The 18,141-nt window shown below is 40.9% G+C and overlaps 1 protein-coding gene across 1 annotated transcript in view; it reads left to right on the top strand.

Moving 5' to 3' along the window:
* tafa3a (TAFA chemokine like family member 3a) overlaps positions 1-16,994 on the top strand; it is a 41,507-nt gene extending 24,513 nt beyond the window's left edge. Inside the window, exons 2-4 of the mRNA XM_085777034.1 lie at positions 5,785-5,934; positions 6,730-6,854; positions 16,208-16,994. Of these exons, the coding sequence (XP_085633160.1) occupies positions 5,785-5,934; positions 6,730-6,854; positions 16,208-16,219 (287 nt within the window). The 3' untranslated portion in view covers positions 16,220-16,994. The remainder of the gene's footprint in view (positions 1-5,784; positions 5,935-6,729; positions 6,855-16,207) is intronic.
* The last annotated feature ends 1,147 nt before the right edge of the window (positions 16,995-18,141 follow it).

Here is an 18,141-nt window from a genome sequence, read left to right on the forward strand (position 1 = left end):
TCCTCCTCCATTCAGCTAATGCACAGTGATATGTAGCTCCCAGTGTTTGAAGCACAGCAGCTTTATAGATAGGATAACTGACTGACAGGTTAATTATTTTCCACCAGTTTAATCTCATCAACAACTGGATGAGCTGTGGTTAAACTTTTAGCCCCAACAGAAAGACGAGTATGTGATTCTTGGATCATTCATACCATTTAGTGAATCAGGGATCAAATGCTATTTTTAAACATGCTCTGCACTGTTATGATGTTTGGTAATTAGTGCCTCCAGTTTGTGAAAGTACAAATGTCCCTTCCTGTTTCGTTATTTCTTTTCTTTTAAATAGCAGTCAGTTATATGATTTGTAATCAATCTAGCTTTTCCCAACACCTTGAATCAGCTGTCAAACAAACGTGTCACAGAGCAGAGAAGTTAAAGCCTTTGGAAACATGACTTTAAATAGTAAAAATGCTTATATTATATCAAAGTCAAGTGCCTCATTAAGCATCCACAAAAGTCTGAGTGACAATAACTATTCGGCGGCAGTGGGCGGCGGCAGCGGCACTCTTTATGTCTGTGGTGTGGAGCAGTGCGTCTCTGAATGCAGCGGAGACAGCTCCGTGATGACACTACTGTGCAGGCTGACTACCGGTGAGTGCTCGCGGCAGCGCCGCTGCTCGCTAACAACAGCTGTGATAACGTGAGTTCAGGTCCAGAAATGTTTGTAATATCACTGGAAAAAGTCGCTAGATTTGTCGCTAGTCACTTTTGACAAAAAAAGTCGCCAAGAGGGTTTGGAAAGTCGCCAGATTTAGCGAGAAAGTCGCCAAGTTGGCAACACAAACACACAAACACAAACACACAAACACACACACACACAACCCCGGTTGACATGACTCTGATTGTGAGGACTTGAGAGGAGTGGTGGAGCGACCGTTAGCAGAACGGTTTTGTTCGCCGCCACTGGGGGGCTGGATGAGACAACTGACGTGGCGATTTATGAGTAGTTTGGATTTATTGCGTGATAAATCCCAGAGATAACTCCGCCCAATTCAAACCCACTGTACAAAAACTTAAAAGACAAATATTTTGAATTTGGATGGAAACTTTTTTCTAATTATTTTTACATGTATACTAAAATACATAGTTACAGTAGGAGGCTTGTAGTGTATCCCTTCACTTCATCAACACATTAATATACCACAGGCTTTTGTGGATTTGGGTTTCCAGAGGCTTTAAAATGTGTGAATGAATGAATCAGGCCTGTCTCCAGAGAAGAATGTTAGTAAAAGTGACCGTGTAAAACCTTGGATTGAAGCCCCTGTACAGAGCTTTTAACTGGATACGCAAAAGTCTCTGGTTTCTGCTGATGTGTCTCTGTTACCTACAACAGCAAATGAGCCCATCAGTGTGAAGATACGCTATTTCTAAGTAGTCTAATTCTATACCTCTGCATGGTCAGGTCGGACCACTGACCAAACCATACCAATAGATACATTACGGTGTTAAAAAAAAAAAAAAAAAGCAAGTCCCGTCTTCTTTCTGACGTTTCCTAAACAAATCTACACGCGCCGACCAGACAAACGTCTTCATGACAGTGGGAAATGCAGTCTTCATTCCAGCAAAACACCACTGCTTTCGTCCACAGGGGCCGCCAAAATCAACACTAAATGAAAAATCTGTACAGGGGCTTTAAGTTCAACTGTTTTTTTGTATGGATATCAGTGATTTCTTTGCTGTAACTGAATGTCTGGTTGCATTCAGTAGAAGTGGTTGCTGATATGTTTAGTATTAAACTGTATTCACTGGACTAAGATGAGATGCATAACAAACTTAAAAGCCAGATGGTTTCTTTCTCTCCAGCTCTGTGAAGGTCCTGGTTGCATTTTGGCATTTATCAATCAGCAATCAATGAATATTATTGTGGAGCAGAGTGGTTTGCTTCAGAGTGGCATTGATTGTCTGAAGGGTTGGGCCTTATGCCAGTTCTCATTAGTGGTCTCTGTCCTTTCACCTCTCTTTGTCTCTCATCTCTCCCTCCTGCTGGTGTGGCTGCCTGCGGCCTAAGTGCTTTAATAGAAATGTATTGATCACAGGTGTTGTGAGGCATGTAGCGGGCGAGTGTGTGTCTCTGCTGCATGTGTGTTACACTCAGTGGTACTACATATTAGAGCTGGTTTGTGGTATTAATAACAGGGTGATGTGGTAACCCTGGATCAAACCATCTTACACCCTCAAAATGCCCTTGAGCAACACTCAACTTTGACCTTTCACCTGCCCAGAGCTGCATGTTGACATGTACGCACTCATGTATGATTAACTGAAATAATACACAGGCCTAGCTGTGTGTAAGCCCAGTGAGGTCTCTCGGTAACACCCATCCATCAGCTGCACCGCTTATTCACACAGGGTGGTGAGTGGGCTGGAGCTAATTCGAGGCAGGTTGAGGGCGGAGTACAACCTGGACACGTCTCCAGTCCATCACAGGGCAGACCTATAGAGACGTAAAAAAGCCTCACACACTTACATACACACCTATGGGTGCTTTAGAGTTGCCAATCAACATAATGCATGTCTTTGAACTGTGGGAAAAAGCCAGAGAACCTGAAGAGAACCCACACAGGTACAGGGAGAACATGCAAACTTCCCACAGACACCCAGATCCTTCTTGCCGTGAGGTTACCATGCAAATCACTGAACCCTTCTCTCAATAACAAATTATTGATCATCTAGTCATATAAACAGCCCTGAAGAGACATTTATTTCCAATCATTACAATGAAGCCCTCAGGTGGTCAATCTGAATCCAGTCTGGGAATGGTGACCTCTATTAGTACTATCAATATAAATACTAAGTAGAGAGTTCATTTTGAATATAAATATATTGACAAGCTGTTGCAAATAAAAACTTAATGAATAAATATACCGTATGTATATATATACATTTACATTTTTCCCATTATTCCCGTACCCTGTATGTATCAAAACAACAACAGTAGTCAGACAGTTCACGGTTGTTTTTTCTCATATGGATCGTTACTGGCTCAGGCTGACCACCGTGCCCCGGTCTCTGACCTCTCATCCTGTCTACACTGCATGGTGGTTCTGGGTCCAGCCTCGGAGTCAGCGACCTTGGCGGGCAGCTACGGTTTTAATCAGCAGTTCTCTCCACGCGGGCAGCCCTGCACAGCCGCTTCCTGCACCTTAATGAGTCCAGAGTCCCAGGCCGGACCCAGCCACAGCTTGTGCTGCAGCTCCCTTCCCTCCTCCTCGCAGCACGGCAGAGAAGCTGCACATACAACACAACCACATCCAGGGATGCACATCATTGTGTAAGACTAGCAGACAGGATTGAGGAGGTTTTAAAGGCTTTGAGTGTGACACCTCTCCCTTGATGCTTTTTTAATCACTTATTTTATACAGCTAATTTATTTAGATTGTAAGAGAAATAGGAAAATAATGTTGTCTTTTATTGCAGTCTTCACATGTAATACCGGCAGGTTAGAATCAGTAAGACACTGACAGCAAACTGGTTATTTGTTTTCCCTCATAATCAGGTGATTTACAATGATTGTCTTTGCTCGCCTCACCTCTGGTGATTGCCTATTGTCCACGCACATCTATCACTTAAACAAAGTTTGAATATTCTATCCAAGCTGTTCTAACTTTTGAAATTAACTTTGACCGGGGGGCGTGCTGGTGGCTTAAAGATAATCACATCAAGGGCATGGAGCCTGACCTGTTTTTGCATCAGTAAGTTTCTGCTCAGTGAAAAGCACTCAATCGGCAATTGTTGTCTTGCCTTTTGTGGGAATGTGAATAGCACCTTATTGATTGGAAGCAAAATGTTTTTAATGTTGTAGATGAGATTTCTGGATTGCTAGCTAATGGGAAGATAGAAGCTCCTAGCAATCTATTTTCAAGTCAAGCTCCAAATTGAAAATCTTTGCAGGCATAATTAAGGCTTATCTGAAAGGAATGTCAAAACTTTTTCCACTGCTTTTTAATTTTTTTTTTTTTTTAGCTACCCATTCAATCCTGATTGCTACGTGTAAATACACAAACATGCTCTGAATGGTGATGAGTCTATGCAGAAAGTAATGAATATAAAATGCAGTATTGATGTTTGATCCAGCTTAATGCCTGTGGTTGTGGTTGTGAAAACTGTCCTAGTAAATTATATTGTAATGTTCTTTAACATAAATGAGCAGTTCAGCGATGTTAATCAAGTCATTTTCTAGAGGTATGTGCTTTCATTTAATGTGATATAACTTCACCAGCTGCATCCCAATAGATTCAAGCTCTGCTCATCCTCTAGTTGTGGCGCAGGGTCAGTGGATCAAATGTGTTGCTCAAGGATACGTGAACAGGTGGGGTTCAGACCCGGGGTCCTCCACGTGGGGGATGACCTGGATTTCAAGTAGCCATTGTGTTCAGATGTTTGAAACAAGACCGAGCTGAGAAATTACTCTAACGCCCTCACAGGACTTGCTTTTTTCCTATCAAAGGAGAAGCAGGAGCACACGGCTGAGGAAACCTTGTTCGACCTTCTGTAGCGCCAGATTTATACACTGAATTAAAGTTTTACCACCTGCTTTTGTGAGCATCGCAGTACACAAAACAAGAATCTCTCTTCCTCAGCGATGCATCTGTATTGAACATGTTCTCAGCACTGTCTGTTCTATACTTTATGAACAGCTTCTTTGGCTCTGCATAATGCATGACTGGTTGGGGAGGAAGACTTCTGTAGGCGATGTATGAAAACTCCAATCATGTTCATTTGAGATGAATAATTAATAATTAGTGGTACAGTAGATCTTATTGTCACAGTTGATACACATCATCCATCCTAAAGTCCCTGTTTGTTATGAAGAACAAATCGACAAAGTGGGAAATGTACTTCCTCACTTATAGATAAATAAATGGATGATAGATAGTAGGATTCATAGATACATAAACAAATTATTACAAATTACATTATTGACCCATCCGGCCACTCAGACCTCCTCCTAACATGGACTTTGTTGCTGTTTATCATAAGTCACCACACTTTTCCCTTTGCTCCTGTCATAATTGCTATAAACCACTAGATGTTGCAACAAAACCTAACTACTGGTCATAATATACAAGTTACAACCTATGGGCTTTTTTAATTGGAGGACAGTCTTGGTGAATATGAAGCTTAGTTTAGAGCTAGTCCAAGACAAGAGGAAAACCTGGCTAAAATCTGCCTCTGAAGCTTTTGTTTTTCACTGCAGTGTCTGGAAAGATTAAACTGATGAGATGTAACATTACTAATTTAATAAAAGCTAAGCTAAGCTAAGCTAACTTGCATCCAGAAAAGCCAATATGAGTGTTTCCCAAAACATGTGATGATCCCTTTAAGGTCACAATTTTTACACAAAACATTTGCTCAAGGATTATGTGTAAAATGTGTATCAAATACTTCCCTGGGATTTCAATAAATCTCATGAAAAGACCAAAACCAACAAAGAACTGATCCAACAAGTACTGTATTATCTGTATTGTCAAAGCTTGACTTGACTTAATCCTTTGGACTATAAACCCCTATTGTTATCCAAAAATGATTAAAAATGCATCAATGAGGCCTGTGCCGCATTAAAGATTTACATCTTCATTAAGAAACAGACTTGAGGCTGTGTGCCTTAAATCTCTGGACCTTAAAGAAACGGCACAAACAAACCACAGTTCTGTTATTTGCTGCGGTGATGTTTTATGTATCTAACTGTTGCAGAGAGCCGTCACATGTTCACTAACCATTGTGCATGTTTGTGTTTTCCAGTTCACGTGAAGGCGGGAACCTGTGAGGTAATTGCTGCGCACCGATGCTGCAACAAGAACAAAATCGAAGAGAGATCCCAGACTGTCAAATGCTCCTGCTTTCCTGGACAGGTGGCGGGAACAACACGGGCAGCTCCATCTTGTGTAGACGGTACGGCAGGCTTCTCATTACAGTTCTGGTAATGATTTGAGACCGACTTCTGACTAGGGTAGAAATGCAGTGTGCCTCAAAACTGTCACACCTGTCACTGCACCTCTGGTGCTTATTTCAGTGATTATTCAGGTATACAGGTTTATTGTATGAAAGAAGCCAAAAAAAAACACTGTTGAGATTTTCATGACCCTGCAATCAAACTGCCCTCCACTTTATTCATTCTTGTCTGTTTTTGAGACCATGTGTTCAGCGGAGTAGACAGAAGGCCAGGTCATTTAATATCATCTCAAAAGTGGCCTTGGTTCCAGGTGAATCGATCCCCATCTCCTCCTTTCACTTTAATGGCTCTGACAGGGGCTTCCTACATTTTGACAGTTCTCTCTTTACTTTATGAAGCTGTTTCTCCCCTGTAGGCCTCCTCCGAGCAACTTAAGACCTTGATGCGCCAACCCCTGCTGCATATTACCCCTTCAACATCCACACATCCATTCTCCTCACACTGCGCCTGCTCACAGCACTCACCAGCTTGACATTGACCCACGCCCTGTAATTCAGACCTGAAAACACACCGGGGCAGGCCTGACGGGTCTCTGCTGTCAGCCGCAGATCAAAAGGCACTCTCCTCAATCACTGTGAAGTGCAGAGAAGCTGAAGGCACTTGTTGCTGCTTCAGCAGGGCAGAACCAGGCTACACTTTCAAACAGTATGCTGTTAATTGCATCCTATAACCCTTTTTCATTCTTTCTCTCTCTTTTTTTATTTTACTGTTTCTTTTTTTCTCCCGCTACAAAGCATCCATAGTTGCACAGAAGTGGTGGTGCCAGATGCATCCCTGCATGGACGGTGAAGAGTGTAAAGTGCTGCCGGATCTCAAAGGATGGAGCTGCAGTACAGGAAACAAAGTAAAGACAACCAAGGTGGGATTAATTCACAAAATATGACTTGAGTTATCGCACCTTGTCATGTTCAGTCAAAAAAGAAATCTGCAAAATTCATAGCTAATAGTTTGAACAAAACAAGAGAAGAATTATTGTGTAAGGCTACAGTAGATACACGTTTGAACAATAAAGAAACAGGAGCCATAGAGAGCGCTGGAGAAAGATTTTTTTCATCAACAAGATGTGAGCAGAGTAGGAGGCAGCAGGGGAAGAAAATGTGAGTCACAGGGGAGAGCCAGTGAAGTGGTTCTCAAGGCAATAAGCTCAGAACAGTAGAAAGAGGTGAGCTGGGTTCATCTGTTCAGCTGTTTCTTGTATTTCTGTTGTGAAAATCTTGCTTACTTACTCTTACTACAGGACCTACTGAAGATGCTAATTGTGTGTGAGCCAAGTAGAGCATGTAGTCAGTAATCTACAAACCAATCAGGTGATTTTGTCCAGCTTCGGAGAGAACAGGCAACAGGATAGAGCAGGATGTTCTGAATGAGGCTGCTTCCAAAACCTAAAACAGGACATCCGTTCCCACGCATTGCTGTGAAGGCCAAATAATTCAAGTGCCAGTGTACTTTAAAGGTCAGTGGTTTCAAACTAGGGCTGCCACGATTAGTCGACTAGTCACGACTACGTCGACGATTAAAATCGTCGACAACTAATTTAATAGTCGATGCGTCGTTGTTTGTTTGTTTTTTTAATTTTGTTTTTCTCTCAAAACTGCTGCCGCAGCTTCCACACACGCACTCGCCGCCGCAGCCGCCCACCACACACACACACATGCATATGCACTCACTCACTCAGTACACATAGGTGTTCTCTCTCTTTTCTCTCTCTACCTGTCTTGTCCCTCATCAAGCGGCACCGGTGTAGCCCCGCCCCCCCGTCGCCGCCGCCGCCGCCGCCACCACCGCTCCTCACCCTCTCTCTCTCTCTCTCTCGTCTGTCGTTTTAAATGAGAAGCGCTACTAGGAGCGGTACCGCCGCTCCATCGTTTTAAATCACTGACTGAAAAACAGCCGTTCGTCATTTAAAAATAAAACCGCGGACTTTGAGATCGGTGTTGGAGAACTAGAACGTTACCGCGTCTGGTCACAGCGTCCTGGTCACGTAATGAGCGCTCATCTTAACGAGCAAGTCTTCTCTCCCGGCGTAAAACTACGTCAATATTTTCCGGTAGCTTCTCATCACAGTCCACACCTTGCAGAGTTTGAGCTGCACCTCAGTTTCACTTGTTTTCATTTGACAGAGTTTCACACAGAACTTTCTGGTGGAGTCTTTCCATGTTTCTCCCTCTGTGACAGTAAAAAGGGAACATTTAATTTTTTTCAGACAAGACGAATGTCTTATAAACTATTCGATTTTTTTTAACAGAACGACTATTATTTACACTGAGCAAGTTATATTTGAATGATAAGCCTACCAAAACTTTATTATTGTGAATAATTCCTTAGTTTCAGGTGTCTAGGCCTACCTCATTTTATTTAAATGTAGCTATGTTTAATGCCAGAGACAAATGAAGGAAAGAAAAACCTAAAAAACCTTAAGTATTTATTTTGGTGTTGTTTAGGCCAGTGCCTTATCCTTATTTTACTCAGCTGTTTGCACTTTATGCTACAGTTAAAGCTGCATATATGTTTAATGAACTATCATCTTAATTGTCTTTATTTTTAGTTAGCATATACTTTAAACACTTCAAGCTGAAAGCTAATGATGGTATATAAGAGCAGCTGCATGCTGGTGCGATAATCTGTATGTTTTGCATTCAATTTACGTATGATCCGATTAGTCGACTAATCGAAAAAAATAGTCGGTGACTAGTCGACTATCAAAATAATCGTTTGTGGCAGCCCTATTTCAAACCCTTATTTACTCCGATTGAATCAGAACTTTTCCAACTTGTTTTGAGCACATCACCCAAATTAAAGCAGATAACAGCGGCACGGCCGTTTCGGCTAATGCTGTGTTCAAGGCAGGCTTTTGAAACCGTAAGTTACAGCTTCAAGTCACAACTACGACTTGGTAGCGTTCCAGGTAACCCGTAGCTCGTGTTTTTACCGTCCTGTTGTCTGTGAAAGTTCCCTATAACGGCCACTCGTAACTTCCGACCCGTGAACTTGTACCAGATCGAACTGGTATGACTTCACAGGAAGGAAAAACACAAAGTACGAGTTTCCTTGAACGCACCATGAGTTAGCAGCCCCCGCCCTTGTCAGGCATCAATTGGTCCTCGTGCTACGTCACCACATTCACGCGCATCCCTTGGCTGCACACACAGCCCTTCATGCCGTTCTCTCCCCTCATTGGATAACACTTGTATCCCACAAGGAAAATTTTCTCCTCGGGTTACAGCAGAGCAGAGTGACGGAGAGACTCGTGTTTAGGCTGAAATACTTCATGTAAGTGATTGCTGACGGAAAATAGGACTATTTAGGACTTATATTAACAAAAACATTCCACTGATATCTGCTTTAAATTTGAAGTGATTGATATATTCTGAGAATGTGATTCAACAACTGAGTTTACTTTTCAAGTTCAGTCATTCTCATGCCAATTGTCATCTGACCGGGGACTACAGCAGGATATTAGCCATGTTGGCTAAAGCTGCCCTTTTTACTGTTATTGATACAGTTGATTAATTGGGATTGTCTTCGACATAATAAACTAATAAACTAAACTCATAACCAGGTTCACTTTGCATAGAAGAGTGCAAATTAATGAGATGAACATGTGACCAGTAGCTAACCTGAATAATCCAGGGGTTCTAGTTTCACAGACCCAGGTGTGGTTTAGGCGCAGCGCGGGTGCACCGCTCCAACGGGGTGTGTCCAGGCACACTTTGCAAGTTTCCTGCAGGTACTCCTCCTGTTCCTCCTACCGGTGCACTTCATCTTGTGCCGAGTGTAAGCTGGTGAGCTTTCAGCACACCTTCGCCACAGGCTTTTGACACGAAACTGTCACAAGCTCAATCTGTGACACCCCCCCCCCCCCGCTGTGCCGCCACACCCTTCTCGGTACACCTCGGTCTACCAAACTGCCTAACTGAACGTGTGCCGTGTTGCGCTACACAAAACTTGCACGGCGCAGGCTGCGCCACCTTGCGCCACCTTGCGCCACGCCACAAAACTATTCATGTCTCAATGTAGTGTCCGTTTTTTTGTGAATGAAGCAAGAATTGTCAGTGTTGTGTCATGACATTAGTGAAGATTATTTTGTCAAATTTGTAGTGGCTGGGAAGCCATGTCATTTTTAGGCAATTAATGAGCTATTTCATGTATTTGATTTAGAATCAATTAGCATTTAAAACATACTATAGAGTGATGTCTGTTCTATGATGCCAGTGCTCTCATAAATAATCATTAATTGATTATAGGCTTCTCATGACAAGCTGATATCAGTGTGTTTTAAAACTACAGAACCAAACATTTATTTAGTGTCAAAATGATTCATAAATATACATGATGTGTCACATTAACATATGAAACAAGGCCTCTGTCTTGTTTCCTTATAGACCTACTGTATAATTTTGCAAAAATGTGTTTCACTGGGTTGAAAGAACATATGTCAGAGTTATTCTCTCAATGATAACGAGATCAGAAGTAAACTTTGTATTGAGAAAAAAAAAGTGGTAAATATAGAAACAAGACTATCATCATGAGACTTGCACTTCTCACTTGGTGGTTTAGGTGAGAAATGAAAAATGGATGCACATAGCACATGACAAATTTGCAAATGGAAAAATCAATTATCACTTCTGTAATGAACAGTGTGATTGTGTACCAGTGACTTTATCGGCACAAAGTGAAAAAACTCTTAAGTCTTTGAACCATCACAAAACATTGTTTATGATTGAGCAGAAATCCAGCTCACATGCGCCTATCTCATCCCTGTAGCTTTAGCCTTGAGGGTAGGAGGAAGCAGGTGTGAGTCTGGCCATGTCTTTCTTGCATAGCTTCAAAACAAACAGACAAATATACTGCAAATAAAAATCCCTCCGGGAAGCTAAATCATCAAGTGGGATGTGCTACAGCAGGGCAGGAAGGCTCAAGGTGTAGCACTTCCAAAGATTAATAGAGGTAATCCAGACGTGTGTTTTAGGTTTTGGGGTGTGGTAGACCTGAAGTGGATGTTAGGTGAGGAGGGGGTACTCAGTGGGCTCTTACCCATCCATCACGGCCCGGTATTTGACTCGCCAATGGCCTGTAGTTGAGCTGCCTCTTCCATTATTCATGGCTATAGGAGGTCTGGACAAAGCAGAGCTTTTTATTTTAGCCAGGTTAATAATTCATGCCCTCTCACACAGCCACGGGAAAGCAGAAACAGAGCCAGAGACAAGCAGGGGTCCAGGTGGCTAGTAGAACCCGTCAGAACCTCGACTCGTTTTTGATTTGGGAGTCAGCGGGGGTCACGCCATGCTCATGGCCTCGCTGCCTCCCACCGAGAGCCAGCGAGGGACCGACCCCTGTATGCTAGTGTCTGTGCACACGAGTACCTGAGCTTCCTGGACAGTTAACATCCTTCTGAGGAATGAAGGAAAGGCCTCTGCTGTGGATCCAGCACAGGTTCACAAGTAAGATGTCAGCACAGTCACTGATGCTCTGAATAAACTCCAGCGTGGGGTTTATGCTGAGAAAAGCGTCACATGTCTGGCATGAAAACAAACAAGTTTACTAGAGATATTATGTCAATTTTGTGTAATATACCAGAGTTAAATTATTTCAAGTTTTGTCAAATCAATGCTTTTAGTGAAATCTAACAGCAGCAGGAATCTAACTAGCAGAAGTAAGCGGAATGTTTGTGTTATAGTTCTATCAGCAATCACTTACATAGAGTGTTTGATCTGAAACACGGGTCTGTCAGTCACTCTGCTCTGCTGTAAGCCGAGGAGAAAACTTTCCTTATCCGTATCCTACAACCTTTATCCATTGAGGAGAGAGAATGGCATAAAGGGGCGGTCCTCTCTGTGTGTGCAGCCAAGCGCGTGAATGTGGTGACGTAGGGACGAGGACCAATAGATCCATGACGAGGGCGGGGACTGCTAACTCCATCGGCTGACAAAAAGTTAGCCAAAACCACCGGATCGCATACTTCTGCTTTAATCACAATCATCAAATTTCAAGTCAGTTACAAGTCTTTTAAGTCTTTGAATGCAGAACTTTGTATAACAAAATACTTTCTCTGCATTGGGCTGACAACCAATATTCAATATGTGACCATTGAGCTTGTATAGACACAAATGCAGTTACAGCTCTGAAACAGCTGATTCCCTGTATAATACAGAGGTGAATGGCTGTTTGATCGAGACATAAAATGGTGAAAATATTCAAAATTAGCCACATGTTTGAAACAATATTGGAATTTTTAAATAAGCATTGTTTAAAAAGTGGCTAAAATACATTTTTGTGGCTATCATGTGACTTTATTTTACCAGGGCAAAAGCAGCCCTGTCAAAAATGGATACTTCATGTCGGTGTAAACAAAGTTCTCAGCCAAAGCGCATGCCTCATACAGTATTATAAATCCTTTCTCCTTTGATGTCCAGCCGTGGCATTGTTGAGAAAAAATGATGGTGTCGTTTCACCTCATGATGAAGTCACATCAATAAATCAGACATCTTAACACCCTGCAGGCCCCTTCTCGGACAGCTCCAGTTGTTCCCTCTTTCTCTGCATGTCCAGAAGCAGCCAGTTTTATAGTCCTGCTGGTAATGTCAGGAATTATAACCCCAGCAGCAGCTCCTGCTTTTCACTTCCTATCAATCAGAGGAAAAAAAAGAACCACAGAGCCTTTCCACTTGATAGGTGCTATGACGTTTGTGGAGAATGTGTTGACGGTTGGTAATGGATAGCTGTCTGACTTGGATATGTTTTTAAGACACAGTAACAATGAAAATGTACTCCATGACAGACAGTATAAAGTATAGTATCTATGCTCATGAGCTCCTATTAGCCTTGTAGGTTAAAAACAAAATAGCTAAAATATCCAATCCAGTATTATTGGATCTGTGAGCAATAAACAGACAAGTAATTTCTAGATTTTATATTCTGATTCTCGGTTTGAACAGTAGAAATAATGTCACAGTAGCACACCAGTGGGAAGGACTAAAACAGTGATCCCTCACTGGTTCCCACCCACAGACAAAGGTTCACTGTTTATTTTTGACCATGGAAATCGGAAGTGGTTGACTAAGCAATCTCACCCTTACCTCTTGGTCCATTAAGTAGCTGATTAGGAGGTTTCCACCATTAGATTGATTTTACGCAATTTCCATGTAACAGTAGACGCAACAGTCTCATCTTGGTGTGAGATGTTCTTGTCAACTGACAGTAGCACTGGTTGATACACGCTTGGGGATATTGTTACTTTAAACTGAACCTTAGACCATGCCATTATGTTGTAATAGACCAACACAATTAAATAGCAGTTCTTACATTTCATGACAATTCTATCATCATTTTTACTGTTGATATTAATACCATGGTTACTATTATATTATCATAACTATTATTGACAGAATGAAGCACACCATGGCTTTTAACTTTTCTTCTTTTAAATCAAAAGATACAAAAAAAGAGAAAAATACCACAACCTCCTAGTTTACTACTGCCATGTGCTAAAATAGAAGGTGCAGTTAAGTCATAAATCCTAACTCATAGCAGGGTTTCAGGAATTAAGTAAATTCAATTAGAAGTATTTATGAAAGCTGACTTGTTTGATGTTGCTTAAGTTGTATAAAGTCATATGTCATGAAGAATGTCTAAAACAAAACAAAATGAAATGAAATCAATCAGAAGTGTCCATTTATATTTCTTTCGCCTTACTGCATAAAACAGAACAGAGGAAGCGAAACATTTGGTCAATGCTTAGCTTGGAAAAAAGAGCTAAATTACTCTGTTCATTAAGTTGTTTTTTTAAGCCAATTAGGATGGAGGCAGACACTGAACATGCAGTTTTAAAACAACACTGAAGACTTGTACCTGCTATACTTCAATGAATGTATAAAACAACCAGGAAAGAAATCCAATGAAAATTTAAAGATTTTCATGCATTTATTAATATATATATTTTTGTTTTTGTTTTTATGATAATGAGCATGCCATACACACACATCACACCTATACTCATGTGCTCATGAGCTTCAGTAGCTCTCCATCAAAGGCTGGCTTTTAGTTTGTCGATGGAGCTTTGAACCTACTGCTGACCAGTCAAGTGTGGTCTTTTATCCCCAAACAGCTTATGCATCAAACCATGAGGAGCTGCTTTCTGTTTCCTAGATTTTCCTTTGTGTGTGTACTTACTGACATCCCTCACAGTGACACCCACAACACTACGACTGATCACTAAATGCTTTGATAAGTTTTGAGTTTATGGGCCTGTAAACATATGTCCATCCCATTTAACCAACCAGTTACTCCGTAAGGGAGATTTAAACTTCTTAGAGTTTGGTGAGGGAGGGTCAAAGGTCAAGGTTACCTCACAAAACACTGTTTTGGCACTACAAATGTACAGCAAAATCTCAAAAACTCCTCAAAGGAATCCATCAAATTTGGCACAAACTTCTACTCTGACTCAATGATTAACTGATAACAATTTTGGCAGCCAATGGTCATACTATGTTTTAGCCAAAGATTAGTAATTAATGCACTAATTTTTGACATAATTTTACACACATTTGTAGTAGTACCAAATGATGAAAGGATGACATTTTATATCTCAACAGTCAAAGGTCAATGTGACATAACATTCTGCAAAAACATTATTCATACAATGTCAAGGTGTTTATAGGAGCCTTTATTTTGTGTAGTTTTACTCAAGTTTTACTTAAATTCTCCCTCCCATATATCTTTCATGGAGATAAATTCTTTAATTGCTCCTGCAATTAAAGTTATTATGTGTTTCTATTACATAATTATCACTGCCACAGCATCGATGCTGCTAGAAATATGCCTCAGGTCTTCCCTGAGAACCTTTTCTCTCTGATAGTGTTGTGGCCAAACAACATAGCTGAAATTAATTTAGGAATGTATGTCCACAGCCTGCTGCTGCAACAGTGGTAAAACCAAATCATTTTTATACGCTCTCTCACACCCATGATTACTGAGGATTGTCACATGGAAGTGTAAATTAAATTGTGGCTCCCCAAACGGCGTCCAGTTTCTTAAACTGCAGTTCCAAGCTGCACAAAAATCACACTTCCAGTACATATTAGAACTGTACTGCGTAGCTGAGTGCTTGTGTGCCGTAAACCCCTTGTCGGCTCGACTGGTGAGACTGTGATAACTGTTAATTGAATGACAATAATGTGCAAACAGTCTGTGTTTGTTTCTCTGTGTGTTGGTTTTGTGGTGCTGCGACATAAGAGGGAAAGTCAAAAAGTTACTTGTGCTCTACTTTTAAAGGGCAAACCAACAAGGAACAACATTCACCTGGCAGAGTATTTTTGGAGTTATGCTTAAAGTGAGAGCCGTACAAACTGCATTTTTCAATCCTTCAGATTAATATTCATGAAAATGTCTGAGAATACTTATGCCACCAGTACACCATCATGAATAATAATATTCCCACGGTTTGCATGGAAATCATTGAGCATGATGTACATTGCTTTATGTCTGACTTCAAGCTGCTCACTGTCTTCTCACTTCTGCTGTAGAGCACCACAGATGTTTGAATTATAAACATGCCAGATGGGAATATACACATTGAACCTGCCACACTGTTGACGGATAGGCCATTAGATGTGCAGCACCAAAACCATTAATGCAAAAGCCATAATTTGAAGTAGAGCTGAAATAGTTAGTCACTTAATCAATCAGTGAATAGACTAAAACATAAGTAAGAGACTGTAGCTATGCTAGTGGCTGTGCTTGGCCACAACAGTGATGTGAGCAAACATCTAACCTCAGCATGCTATCATGCATTAGGCCGATGCTGAGCTGCACATAGTTTAGTGTAGTGTGCTAGCATGCTAACATTTCCTAATTAGTACTTTACAAGATTGCCCCACTATGAAAAACAAGCCTGTATACAGTAGCATATCAAGGAAGCAGCAGCTCATTACGATCCATGGTTATGTTTAATTCCAAGGTGACTTTGTTGTTCACAGCAATAATGCCTGGGGCAGAGCAGGAGGTCAGGTGACAGTTTAAATACAAAGCCTTTGACAAAACAAAAGGATTTTGCACAAGAAACCGTTTCCTGTTTGAAACAGACCTGTCAACAATATTTCCAACCTTAACCATGTGTTTATCATTGTGTGATGACAAATGTCCTCTGACATAAAGGAACATTTAACCCAAATCCATAATTCCTTAACCTGAATTCTTCTTTTCCTTTCTTTCTAGGTCACACGATAGTCATCTGTCGTCCAGGATAACCTTGTTTGGAACCAGATGTTATTTCTTTGACCAACACCATAGGACATTTGGATATTGAGTGCTTTGGGGGATCGGTGGAAGCCAGGGACCAACAAGGACAAGTAATCATGGACATTCCACCGAATGGATGAAGGAAAGCGAGTGTCATATAAGACTATCTAAAATGATTCCTGACTTTAGATTCAGCGTCAACAGTAGCTGTCTCTGAACTCTACTGCTCACCAAAATATCTCTTTGTATTATAGTTTTATTCCCATGGACTAGAGGACTCTACCATGAAAGTTAATTACTGACTAAAAGACTGCGGGTTACACAAGAAAAAAAAATCACCCCTAGAACAAAACCATGTGATGTGAAACTTTTGTGTTATTTCCTCGCCACAGAGAACCCCAGGACTCTTGATGCATATCTGTGTTGAAGATCTAGTGAGATCATTTTCATTCCTTTTAGCCTTATGGAGCAGATGTCTCTTCTGTTTCATTTTTGTTGATTTGAAACTTATCAAGTGTTTGGCTTTCTTAAGTTTGTTAGGACGTCAAGTCTTCTTTTCAAAGACAAAAGACGATACCACAACAATAAAACCCAGAAAAAAATGTAACAATGTTTGACTACAAGTCACCGATGGTCAACACAGCTGAGTTCTGCCAAAATGTTTTAATGATAACTCATTTTCAAAGCTTGGTGACAACCACTGATTACAAATGTCAGTATTATCTCAATAAATCTAACTCAATGGATATCACTATATGGAAAACACTGCATTTTTTACAATCAGTGATAATGGTTTTTGTGCCTTGATAAACACATTTACGTTATTTACAGTTACGTTTATCTGACTTTTCAAATGGGCCGGTCAAGCAAAACAAGAAAGAGAGGAAGAAGAAGCGGGAGGAGAGAAACTCACTAATTAAAGCTGTATTCATGATGGAAGTGAAATGCAAAAATCAGCAAATGCAAAAATAGGCCATGTTCAAAAATACAAAAAATCTCATCACACTGTTTCTTAAAATGAACACACTTCACAAAAAAGCCATCTGAAATCTGGTCCAGGGAGAGACTGATAATTAGCTCTGTCTCTAAAACAACACTAATCCTGTTTGATTCATGTCCAAACCAAGATGTTGTTATCCAAGCTTCTGTTTATGGTGTTACATTAATACTACCCATCACCAACAAAGACATTTTGTTGTTGTTGTTGTTTGTTTGTGGTCCAAATAATTTCCTATAAGATTAAACCAGATGGAAATCCTAAAAGCTCTGTCAGGACATGTCACCCAAAAGCTTATAAAAGAAACCAAAACAGAGAAGGATGATTTAGCCCCAGTGACCACACCAGCCTCCTCAGTCTGTAGCGTCCAAGGGCAAATAAAATGTCCATTCATTTTCACCTATATATTGTGTGGTGACTGTTATTGCTGACATCAACATGCAGCTCCATCCCCCGCTCTCTGAGGAAGCCAAGCAGGTTGGAGGCAGGCATTTGTGAGGAGGCAGAGAACTGTGGGAGATGTATTTATATTTCACCTGCATGGGACGTTTACACCTTGGGGACAGGAAACCAGGCTACATATGACGGGGGCTCCCTTCTCTGATGTGATAATAAGTCACGTTTCTGAAATGTAAATTTTCACTATACTGTAGTAGGTGTCATGTTTAATACTCTTCAGACAAACAGGAGCAGAGCATCTGTGCAAGGAACTACGGTTTGAAGAAATTACAGCAATCTTGTTGAATGTGGTTTTTAACAGGAGGAAGTCTAACTAAAGTTGCATTTATCCAAACACTGAGGGAGAAGAAGCTTTCGTCAATTCAAGGGGTGTCTAGACTCCAAACAAGCCACCACTTTATGGGGAATTTCATATTTTGTAAGTCAATTTCTGTCTGTAATTGAAACACTGCAT

The sequence above is a fragment of the Trachurus japonicus genome, chromosome 5, assembly GCF_045865225.1.
Source record: "Trachurus japonicus isolate A0001 chromosome 5, Traja_1.0".
Taxonomy (NCBI): Eukaryota; Metazoa; Chordata; class Actinopteri; order Carangiformes; family Carangidae; genus Trachurus; species Trachurus japonicus.